General features: G+C 42.8%; 2 protein-coding genes across 2 annotated transcripts; both read right to left on the bottom strand.

Moving 5' to 3' along the window:
• Positions 1 to 7,848: 7,848 nt before the first annotated feature.
• Positions 7,849 to 9,919, bottom strand: LOC147338419 (uncharacterized). The gene is made up of 3 exons (XM_086270270.1): positions 9,567 to 9,919; positions 8,770 to 9,009; positions 7,849 to 7,879 (listed from the first exon to the last, which is right to left on the bottom strand). Exons 1-3 carry the CDS (start codon positions 9,917 to 9,919, stop codon positions 7,849 to 7,851), a joined length of 624 nt encoding a protein of 207 aa, XP_086126396.1.
• Positions 8,137 to 8,772, bottom strand: LOC147338420 (uncharacterized). The gene has a single exon (XM_086267624.1). It carries the CDS (start codon positions 8,755 to 8,757, stop codon positions 8,137 to 8,139), a length of 621 nt encoding a protein of 206 aa, XP_086123750.1. The 5' UTR covers positions 8,758 to 8,772.
• Positions 9,920 to 12,083: the final 2,164 nt, after the last annotated feature.

Genomic DNA, 12,083 nt, shown 5'->3' with positions numbered 1-12,083 from the left:
CATTACCAGTACCTTAAAAATCCATTGTCCAGAAGCACGTGTGATAATATTAAAATACAGAAAAATAAATTAAAAGTAATATAAAATTAAATATCATGGCTCTCGTCACTAAGTATTTAAGTCAATACCTTATATAATATCAAAATATGCAATTGAAAATTTATTTTTACATATTATTTAAGTGATTAAAATCGTGTCCAGAGTTTTTGTCAACACCATCAGATTTTTTTAAAAGTACAAAAAAAGTCAGGAATTATTGTGGGCAGCTTAAACTCTGAGGAAGCCCTTTACCACTTCGTGTTGGATAGACATGCCATGAGGTCACTGCTGTGATAATTTCTTTCATTTTAATTTCATTTATTGCACACATTTCTGATAAAGCTCTGTGTCACAACCATAGTGCGTCAACACCAAAGTCACACTAATCCAAGATTTAATTGGGGTTTTTTTTGTAAAAAGAGCTTAATTTAGGTAGATCGTAGAGGCCATAAGCAACTGATGAAAAATAAGATGGCTTCTATCAGATAAACATGTGTTATGAGAGAAAATCGGGTATTTTGTCAAGAACCATCAGATGTCAACACCATCAGGATTTTTCTCTGACGGCGTTGACCCTTTTTCTAATGGTGTTGACAAATGCCAAAAAAGTGTGCTATTCACCATTTATGAATGAATGAATGAATGAATGAATGAATGAATGAATGAATGGGGTTTATTGCCAAATGTTGAGCAGGTTTACAACATTAGGAAATTGCTGCGGTGCTTCAGTGCAAACATAGTGTCATAAATAGCACTTAAATAGACATGGAAAAAAATAAAAGTAGGGATAAGAATTAAAAGTGCTACGTGGAAAGATATGTGCATGAGATATACATGAGATATATACATGAGAATAAGAATTAAGAGTGCTACGTTGAAAGATATATACATGAGTGCAGGTGGTGATCAGTGCCAAACATGGAATGATGCAGTGACACAGCGTAGGGTCATGTGTTAGTGGCGGGTACAGTCATATGGTTATTGTTCATGTGTCCAACAGCAGAGGGGAAGAAACTGTTCTTATGGCGAGAGGTTCTGGTGCGAATGGACCGGAGCCTCCTGCCTGAGGGGAGCAGGTCAAACAGACTGTGTCCAGGGTGAGAAGGGTCAGCTGAGATCCGAGCTGCATGCCGCAATGTCCTGGAGGTGTACAGGTCCTGCAAAGATGGGAGTCTGCAGCCAATCACCTTCTCAGCAGAGCGCACAACACGCTGCAGTCTCTGTTTGTCCCTGATAGTGGCTCCAGTGTACCACATGGTGATGGAGGAGGTGAGGATGGACTCGATGATTGCAGTGTAGAACTGCATCATCGTCCGTGTTGGCAGGTTGAATTTCTTCAGCTGCCTCAGGAAGTACATCCTCTGCTGGGCTTTCTTGATGACGGAGGTGATGGTGGGCTCCCACTTCAGGTCCTAGGTGATGGTGGTACCCAGGAAGCGGAATGAGTCCACAGAGGTGATGGGGGTGTCAGTCAGGATGATGGGGGGGAGTGGGGCTGTGTGCTTCCTGAAGTCCACAATAATCTCCACTGTCTTCTGGGCATTCAGCACCAGGTTGTTGTGGCTGCACCAGGACACCAGACGTTCAACCTCCCTCCTGTAGGCAGACTCGTCCCCGTCCGAGATGAGTCCAATAACGGTGGTGTCATCTGCAAACTTGATTAGCTTGACAGACTGGTGGGTGGAGGTGCAGCAGTTGGTGTACAGGGAGAAGAGCAGAGGAGAAAGAACACAGCCCTGAGGGGAGCCGGTGCTGATGGTCCGGGAGTCCGAGACATTCTTTCCCAGCCTCACATGCTGCTTCCTGTCCGTCAGGAAGTCAGTGATCCACCGGCAGATGGGATCAGGCACATTCATCTGGGAAAGCTTGCCTCGGAGATGGTCTGGAAGGATGGTGTTGAAGGCAGAGCTGAAGTCCACAAACAGGATCCTGGCGTAGGTTCCTGGGGAGTCCAGATGCTGCAGGATGAAGTGTAGGGCCATGTTGATGGCGTCGTCTACAGACCTGTTGGCTCTATATGCAAACTGCAGGGGGTCCAGGAGGGGGGCCGTGAGGGTCCTGAGATGGGAGAGAACTAGGCGCTCAAAAGACTTCATGACCACAGATGTCAGAGCCACGGGTCTGTAGTCATTTAGTCCAGTGATCCTAGGTTTCTTGGGGACAGGGATTATGGTGGAGGACTTGAAGCAGGCAGGCACATGACATGCCTGCAGTGAGGAGTTGAAAATGCCAGAAAACACTGGGGCCAGCTCGTTTGCACAGTGTCTGAGGGTGGCAGGAGACACACCGTCTGGGCCGGGAGCTTTCCGAGCATTCAGGTTCTTAAACTGCTTCCTCACATCTGCTTCATGAATATGAAAAGTTGTGGTGGGAGGAGGTGGTGTGAAATCCTCTTTTGTGTGGGGTGAGGAGGGGGGTGTTGTAGGTGAACGGTTTGAAGGTGGTGATGGCTCTATGGAGGGGGGAGAGGTGGGGGAATTAGTGTCCAAAGTGTCTCTATTGTTGGGGCCGTTGGAGGTGTGAAGGCTGCCTGATGGCTCGTCAAAACGGCAGTAGAAGTCGTTAAGGGTGTTGGCTAAGAGCAAGTCATCAGTGGAGTGGGGGGTTTTAGGCTTGTAGTTGGTGATATTCCTAAAACCTTTCCACACAGAGGCCGAGTCATTCTCTGAGATCTGCTGCTGCATCTTCTCAGAGTGCTGATGTTTAGCAATGTCCACTTCTTTAGTGAACCTGTACTTGGCCTCTCTGTAGCAGTCCCTGTCTCCGCTTCTGAACGCCTTTCTCTTTTCCAGCCACAGCTTTTTGAGTTTAGGAGTAAACCAGGGTTTGTCATTGTTATAACTCACCCTGGTGCGTGATGGCACAATGCTGTCCTCACAGAAGTGGATATAGGAGGTGACAGTGTCCGTAAACTCGTCCAAGCTGTTAGAAGCAGCCTTCAATGTGTCCCAGTCTGTGGTCTCCAAACACGTGCAAAGCTCCTCCACAGCCTCGTTGCTCCACAGTTTTTTAGTCCTCACGACAGGTTTGGAGAGCATCAGCCTCTGTCTGTACGCGGGGATTAGGTGGATCATGACGTGGTCAGAAAGTCCGAGTGAAGCGCGGAGCACCGCGCGATAGGCCCCGCTGATCGTGCTGTAACAGTGGTCTAATGTCCTCTCCTCTCTGGTCGGGCATTTAATATACTGCTTATATTTTGGAAGCTCATGGCTCAGATTGGCTTTGTTAAAGTCCCCAAGAGCAATGATGAGAGAGTCGGGGAATGTCCGCTCCGTGTGGAGAATCTGCTCCGCGAGTGCGCACTGAGCTGCCTGCGCATCTGCGTCTGGCGGGATGTAAACAGCGGCCAGGATGAATGAAGCAAACTCCCGCGGAGAATAAAACGGTTTGCAGTGGATAAAAAGATATTAAGTTATTTATACTAATATTTCAGATATATTACTTCCTGTGTATTTTACTGATATTTCTGCTTCACAGATGTGTCAAATATTATCAAATTTGTCTTATCTTGAATCTCATTGTTTATGTATACATTATTAATCCTGTAGGAAAATGCTTAGTCCTCTGCATTTAACCCATTCACTCAGTGATGTAGTGGGCAGCTACAAATCCAGGATGGCCGCTGTTCGTTGGATTTGAACGCCCAACCTTCCGATCATGTGTCATCTACTGAGCTAGCTGTGCCCCGAGAGCTGTTCTTTAAGTGATGATGTATAAATCCTGCTTCCGGGCCCAAACTACTCTGTGTTTATTAAGCCTGCACAGCAAATTCAAAAGTGTTAAATGTTTTGGTGTTAATAGTCTTCTTGCAAAAGTAGAGTTAATTTTACTCTAAGTAGAGTCACATTCTTTTAATGTAACTCTGAGGTGTAAAATGATAGTAGTTAAAATCGAGTGTTAAAAATGAGTGTTTCTCTGTCAAATCTGGAGGTGTTATAATGGAAACATTAACTCTTGACCTCTTAACTCTGAACTCCTACAGGGGCTATGACACCAACAGAGTAAATTCACAAACTCCGCCCCCAGCACGGCTCCAATCGAAGCTGAAGTGAAGCCGTTTCAGAACATTTTGCTCTACATATTTGAGTTGTTTGCCATGCTTGGTAAGTCATTTTTTCAAAGATTGTTTCAATTATTTCTATTAGCTTTTACTTCTGTGGCTCTTTGGAGTTGAGACAAAGCTGTGTGAAAGGCATTAGCCATGTTGCTCGCTGATAGCATAATATTCTGTTTTAGCTAGCTGAAAGGTATTGTTTGCGGGCAAATACCACAGCCTTGAAAAAAAGCTTGCATGTGAATTTTCAGTCAAACTTTTGGTCAAATACACCTAAAACAATGTCTAGAATGTGAAATGTTGGTATAATGGTGCTACTTGAAGCCTGAAAACGATCGCCCATAAAAAAAAAAAAGAGCAAACAGCAGTAGCTGACGTCCTGACTGGGTTCTACGTCAGCATTTAGATCCCTCCAGAGTTTTGTGCAAATGGTAAAAATGAAAAAGGTTGCGGTTTTACATTTAGTTCAGTATTACCTGTTGCCCGTGTCCTTGTCTTTTGGGAAAATACTTTACACAAGTAATGGCTCAAAGAGGATTCCTTTTTTTTTTTTTTACTGTGCTGCAATTGTTTACTGGATTATTTGTGCCATTAATTAGTGTCAACTAATTTTTATTCAATCTCCGCACAGGATATGCTTGTGAAGATGGAATATGGGGGAGAGCAGAAGTGCGTTGAAGTTCCACAAAGGGATGAATGAAGGACATGCATATTGTATTGAAGAAATAAGTGTTGAGAATGCTGTTATTTGCATTTACCAGCTCACCTATGTCAGACCTTTTGATAAACAAAATTCTAATGAAAGTGAGAACATGTATACTGTTTCATCTTTCAGAAAATGTTTTGAAATTGTGGTGCACAGTTTAGAATAAATGTTTTTCAAAAACCATTGCATCTTTTTAGTAAATGTTTATTTCCAAAAGAAATTTCTAGAAGTTCAGAACAGTAAAATTCCCGCTTTTTAGAATGAATTAGAAGATAACTCTTACGTAGTTAAACTAAAATACTCTTTGAGAGTTAATATATAAACTCTTAACACCAAGTGTTAAATTATCAACTCCAGACAGATTTGGTGTTTAACACTAAATCAGAGTTAACGTACCAACTCTCCAAAAAGAGTTAAATTAACACTCTCTGGTGTGGACCCATATAGACACTTTAAAAGTGTTGAAATCAAATCCAACAGTGTTAATTTGGACATGCTGGATTTGCTGTGTGTTGTGCTGTTAAAATGTTTCAATGCTTTTTATCTTGTTCTATTACATCTGAACAAGCCCCTAAAAACAGTCAGTGATCACTGTCAGCCTAACCATCGGGAACCCGCACGTTAACTTTTATCAAGTGGAAAAAAGTTAGCATTCATCCTCCAGCTTCACTGTGTTTATGCTAACACAACTGTGTCGCTAGCGATCATGTAGCACGTCACTATATACCAGCTAGCCCCACTTCAGTAACCTGACAATAGTCACTGCTGTTTAGTTTTCTGTCTCTATTTATGTTGGAAGTGATAGCAGAGCTGGTGTATCGTGTTCAGGTGGAAACAAGCAATCTCACTTTAACTCTGTTAAATTTCATATATTCTGTTTTCATGGATGCCTGGATGTTACACCTGGTAGAGCCACACTGATCATTTTATTAAAGATGAAAGAATTTAGACAGTTTGTAACTCTGTATTATGTAACTACTCAGTGATGCCGCAGAGTTCCTTTGACTTTGGGATCTGCAGCGGAGTTTGGACCTGGAAACAGCTAATGATCAAACTTAATGGCTGGATAGCATCTCTATTGCTTAATGTATAATTGTGTTGTGAATATTCATCCTTAATATGTAAAAAGGCATAAGGTTCAGAAAAATTATAGTGATTACAAAATGGTACATTTCAGGCTAGAATAGCAAAGGGGAAGCTGTCAGAGGAACGAAAGAGAAGGAACAGGGATGATCAAAAAAGAAGGAGAGAAAAAATTAACAGCCAACCTGAGTTGAAGAAAGAGTTTCACATAAAGGTAAAGATGGAGAAATAGAGTGAAAGAGGGAAAAATAAAGAACATCAGTGATCTGAGAGAAAGAGAAAAAAGGCAGAAGAGAAAGTTTTGGAAGAAAGCACAGAGAGTCAAAAGGAGAGAAAGTCCAGCAGCGTCTAAACACACAACCACAGAGAACTTTAGAAATCAAGGAGCAGGCAGCGACTTGCTGGTGAACTATTAAGATGTAGAACTTGACATGTGCAAAAACAGAATTGTAATGTGTCTTGTGATATTACAAAGGTTGCTAAGGTTTAATGGTCATTTTGAAAGAAATAATATCTTGTTTTCTACTAGTGTAGAAAACACTAGTAGTGTACTAGAGCTTTTTGGTCCTTCACACAGCTGTTCCCAAACCACGATGTCATGTTCTGTGTGAGGATGCTCTCCACAGCGCCTGTATAGAAAATCCTGAGGATCTTTGGAGAGACCCTGAACTTCCTCAGTTGTCGTAGGTGATACAGGCGCTGCCTAGCCTTTTTGGTCTGGACCTGAATGTGGGCAGCCCATGTCAGGTCTGAGGAGATGTGGACACCAAGATACTTGAAGGACTGCACCCTCTCCACTGGAGCTCCATTGATGATAATGGGCTTGTAGTCTCTGTGCTGACCCCTTCTGAAGTCCACCACCAGCTCCTTGGTCTTGCTGACGTTCGGCTGGAGGTGGTTGTCCTGGCACCACGATGCCAGATTCTTCACTTCATCCATGTAGGCCGTCTCATCGTTGTTGGAGATGGCACCCAACACCACTGTGTCGTCAGCAAACTTCACAATGGTGTTGGAGCCATGGGTGGCCACACAGTCTGAAGTGTAGAGGGAGTAGAGCAGTGGCGAGAGGACACATCCCTGAGGTGCTCCTGTGTTGATGGTGATGCTGTTGGAGAAGCACCTGCCCACCCTCACCACCTGAGTTCTGCCAGTGAGGAAGTCCAACACCCATGCACACAGACGGCTGTTAAGTCCCAGATCCCTCAGCTTTGTGAACAGTCTGCAGGGAACTATTGTGTTAAACGCTGAACTGTAATCAACAATTCAGCGTTTAACACAATAGTGTTAAACATTTCCTCCTCAGCCTTGTTCCTGCTCTGGAGAGCATGCCGCCTCAGACACGAGAATTCGTGAAATTTCAAATTTATAAATTAGTTTTTGAAAACAGCACAGCTGTGTTAAATTTGGAAACATTGGAGCATAATGATCAGTAGTTTTCTGATGAGGCAGCAGCTCTCCAGGGCAGAAACAATGTTCTTATTTTTCTCCTCCTTCTCCCTGAGGCTCTTCCACTCCAAGCTGGGTCCTTTTTATTCCTGTCTCTCTGTAAATAGTTAAATTTCATATATTTATGTTGAATCTTTTTGTTACTGAATTTATATATTTTATCAAATAAACATTTATAATGACAAATGTCTCTGTTCTACTACACAGCAAATATTGGCACTCGACTTGACACAAGTAGAATTTAATTCACATTACACAAATAACAAAACATACTAATACAGTGGGATGCAAAAGTTTGGGCAACATTGTGAAAAGTAATTATTTTCCTGTACAAATCGTTGTTTGTCACAATAAAAATTGTCAGTTGAATACATCATATGGGAGACACAGTGATATTTGAGAAGTGAAATGAAGTTCACTGGATTTACAAAAAGTGTGCAATAACTGTTTAAACTAAATCAAGCAGGTGCATAAATTGGCAACACAAAAAAAGAGAAATAACATAAATATGTAGTGTATGTCAATGTGTGTGTCTCCTATATGATATATGTAAGTGACATTTTTTACTGTAACAGCGATTCATACAGGAAACTAATGACCATTGATAAGGTTGCCCAAACATTTGCACCACACTGTATATAGGAACATAGTGAAGACAAGTTATTAAGAGAGTAAATAGAGGTTAGTTTATTTTGGAGTAGAGCTCCATTTATTAAGAAAATTTTAAAAAGACAGGAACACTCTTTAGAGGTTTGTGGGTGGCTCTTAAAAGAGCCGTTGTGGGGAAGTCACTCAGACTTCAAACAGGCTACTCCTTTGGTTGCCAAGACACACCTCCCTCTGCCGATAAGTGAGCCATGAACTTCTCCCTCACCAGGACAGCCTCTCTGGAGGAGTTGTTTGCTGCCATACGACCCAGGCCTTGCAACGGCTCCACCACAGCAGGTGTCACACCCCTCACAGCAGGTGCCCCTCTCTCGTCCAGAACACACGTTGCCTTCACACACTTCTCCGCAATTTCAGGATGGAGCTCCATGGTGCGCCGATACAACCTCCACTGTGAGGAGAGGATACCGAAGGCACCTTCCACTATCATCCTGGCCCTGGAAAGGCGATAGTTAAAGATCCTCTTCCCTAAAGGGAGGAGGCGTCCAGGGAAAGGTCTCATGAGCTCACGCCGCAGCGGGAACGCTTCATCAGCCACAAAGACATGGGGCTGGGCTCCACGGTGTTCTCCACCAGGTAGAGGCTGGTCAGGAGGCAGATGGAGAGTCCCAGCCCGAAGAGCCTGACCAAAGATGGAGTTGGCCAGAATACCACCATCGCTGGTCCTCCCGTACCCCCCAACATCAATGACGCGGAAGCGATGCTCTGTATCCACAACCGCAAAGAGAACAATGGAAAAAGTTCCCTTGTAGTTGTGGAACATGGATCCTGAGTTGGGGGGTTCGTCTGGACGTGCTTCCCATCCAGAGCTCCACAGCAGAGAGGGAAGTTCCAGCGCTCCTGGAATCCCTCTGCGATGGACTGCCAGTCTTCAGTTGAAGGCACAGCCATGAAATCGTCCACTAGACAGTCCCAGATGGCCGTCGCTACCTGGGGGATGATCTGGCTCACCGTGGACACACCGACTCGAAAACTGAACGCGATGGTCCTGAAGGAGTCCCCGGTGGCAAGGAACCTGGACAAAATTGTTTAAAATGAGTATTATGTGTACTGCAGTTACAAAATACATTATAGAAATTCCAAAATTACAAATTCCAAAACATAAATCTTACATTAAACATTTTGCAATTATAAGGATAATTACATGATATATATTAGATATAATCTGAAACAGTCTGCGGTGATTATATACAAATATTCAACTATCCCAGAATTAAACCAAGTCTAAATAAACAAAAAGGAGTGAGTATCACTGCAAAGATTAACCCACAGTGGTCCTAATACCAGTTTGATATCAGCAAACACCGAGAGCATACCTATGACACCACAGCCATGCTATCATTCAAACACTGTTAACAGCATAAAGTGAAATAAATCGGGACTTGATGAGACCTTTCGAGTATCACTAGAAATATTATAAACAGTCATCTCGTACCAGTTTGCTATCAGTAAACGCCGACAGCATTCACTTTTAGCATAGCACATCCATATTAGCAGTGTATAAATGGATGGTTTAGCATATATTAGCACAGGTATCAATAAAGGACTACTGTATTAAACACTTTTACTAACCGCAGGCAGATGGACAGGTGCTCTGCAGGTGGGATTGAGCGCCTGTAATTGGTGTCTAGGCGGGCGATGCTGGGACCGACACGGGAAAGCAGGTCCTCAAACTGGCCGAGTGACAGACGATGATATCGCTGGAATCTGCCGTCATCCAAGCGCAGCTCCTGTTGCAAATGGTGAAACTCACCAAACTGCTCACGCGTCTGGAGGACCTGATGGACCCAGGTATGGCGAGGACGTCTTTTACGCCGCTGCTCTGCTCTCCACAGTAAATAGAGAAGGGAGACTCTCTCTTCAAGCGCTAGCTCGACAGCTGCCATCTTGCAAAGATACCGGTCTGGCACAACTTCCTCCCACATTCCTCCCACATTTCCGGTTCACGCACGTCAAAATATCATATTTTGACGCGTGATGGATTTTTCTTGGACACGCGTTAAGACGCGAATGTGCACGCGTCAAATTAGGGGCGTTTGGGGCGTTTTGTTCGTCTCCATCGCGTTCGGTGTGAACACACCGTAAGAACCGAGAGACACAGAGGGGAACTCAAACATGCAGACACAGACTTACACAGAACAGAGGGGACACAGAAACATGAAGGGCAAGGGATCGAAACTAGAAACCATAGAATAACTCACACAAGTACAATAATACAAACATCACAAAAAACTAAAAATGTTGGGTCAGGAGACCCAGGACCGTGACAGGAATGGTTTATTTGAAGAGTTTCTGTGAGGTTTCAGAGCTCATCACAGCACAGAAAAAAGCTTTAGTGAAGGTTACAAATGATCTTCTTATGGCCTCTGACAGTGGACTCATCTCTGTGCTTGTCCTGCTAGACCTTAGTGCAGCATTCGATACTGTTGACCATAATAACCTATTAGAGCGATTAGAATATGCTGTAGGTATTACAGGTACTGCACTGCAGTGGTTTGTATCATATCTATCTAATAGACTCCAAATTGTGCATGTAAATGGAGAGTCCTCTTCACACTCACAGATCATCAAGAATTATGTTCTCTTCCAAAACAATGGCAGTGTTGACCACTGTGGACTGCAAGTTGGGTCCCACGTAGTCCTCCAGAACAGTGAGGGTTGCCCACTCAACTGGATCTGTATCCTATGCAAAATTAACAACAGTACATATAAGTCTCTGTAAACCAAAACTGAAGATTGGTGAGTATGCAAATCTACTCAGACATGTTAAGAAGAGTTTGGTCTCGTCATCGCGAACAAATATCGGTAACCCTTCCAAACTGATGGTTCATTGATGCAAATAAGACTCAGCCTCATTTATGAACCTACCATTTAAAAAAACAAACAAAAAACACACACACATTAAGTGTTGTTGCTAAAAAATACAGCTTTCAGAAATAAGATGTTAAAATTAGTTATTTGAGATAATTGCTCATGGTTTTGTCCTTTTTTTTAAAGTAATTTTGATGCACAACCAATGTAGCACACTTATGACAACATTTATAACAAAAAGTGGCATGAGTGGGATGAGAGTTGAACTGTCCGTCATGAACTTCCATCTGCCAACCACACAGCGCTGCTTGTTAGCCTATAATCCCATTCAGGAGAACACACTTTTTGAAAACTAACAATTTTTATATAAATTTAGTAAATATTTAATAAAGTATATTTTGTTACATTGGGAACTTCAGGTTCATGCACAAGTTTTGCAAACAACAAAGTTATATGGTACTATGTACCTAAAAATGCAGCCAAAGGCCTCAGGCGTTTTTTAAATAACCATTTAAAACTATTTACAGAACAATCAGGTGTGCTGCATTAAATTAGAAGGCACACAAATTATTATTTTTTATTTTTATTATTTTTTGTTTTTTTGTTTTTTTTTTGGCCTGTCCCGTTTGGCTCTTTTGCCATCAGAATTGTTGTCTAAAGGCAAAGAAAGATGCCCAACGGATTTACTTTACCAAACTGACCATCCCAGCCTTGCCGTAATGGTCCATTTGATTCACCTTTTATTGTTTATTTTATTTTCACTTACTGAATACGGGACAGACTTGACTGGGGGAAAGAAGGGGAGAAAGAAAGAGGGAAAGAGAAACAGCTGAGAAGAGGGACGGGGGAGAAGGGCAAAAGACAAAAACCAACAGAACGGGCAGAGAAAAAAAATGCATATATCAATCACCTGGATCACCTGCTGAGAAAGAAAAAAGAAAGCAAGCAGAAGAGAACAAGAGTAATAGAATAAACAACATCACAATGATATATGGGAATATGACAGTAAATACTAAATGTTAAACATTATTGTGCAGCACATAAGATCAACAGAACACAGTGTGCTTTGAGGTAGGAGCCAAAAAGGGTGTAGTTTGTGGGTGTGATCACCCGTGTGTACACCTGTGAGCATGGACGCGCTTGTTTTTTGTTTTTTTAAAAGGTTCCTTCATGTAATAATCTGCTAGAGGGTGTGGGGGGGCCACAGCCCCGTCCTCCAGGGCGTGAAGCAGGTGTGGAGGAGATCAAAACTCCAGACATCCAGAGGCCCCCAGAACA

The sequence above is a fragment of the Aulonocara sp. 'chitande type north' Nkhata Bay genome, linkage group LG1 (genome assembly GCF_057382095.1).
Source record: "Aulonocara sp. 'chitande type north' Nkhata Bay isolate Kocher_YH1m ecotype deep benthic linkage group LG1, A_spYH_male_GT1.1, whole genome shotgun sequence".
Classification (NCBI taxonomy): Eukaryota; Metazoa; Chordata; class Actinopteri; order Cichliformes; family Cichlidae; genus Aulonocara; species Aulonocara sp. 'chitande type north' Nkhata Bay.
The sequence above is the reverse complement of the archived record's forward strand: the minus strand, read 5'-3'. Positions and strand labels throughout refer to the sequence as shown.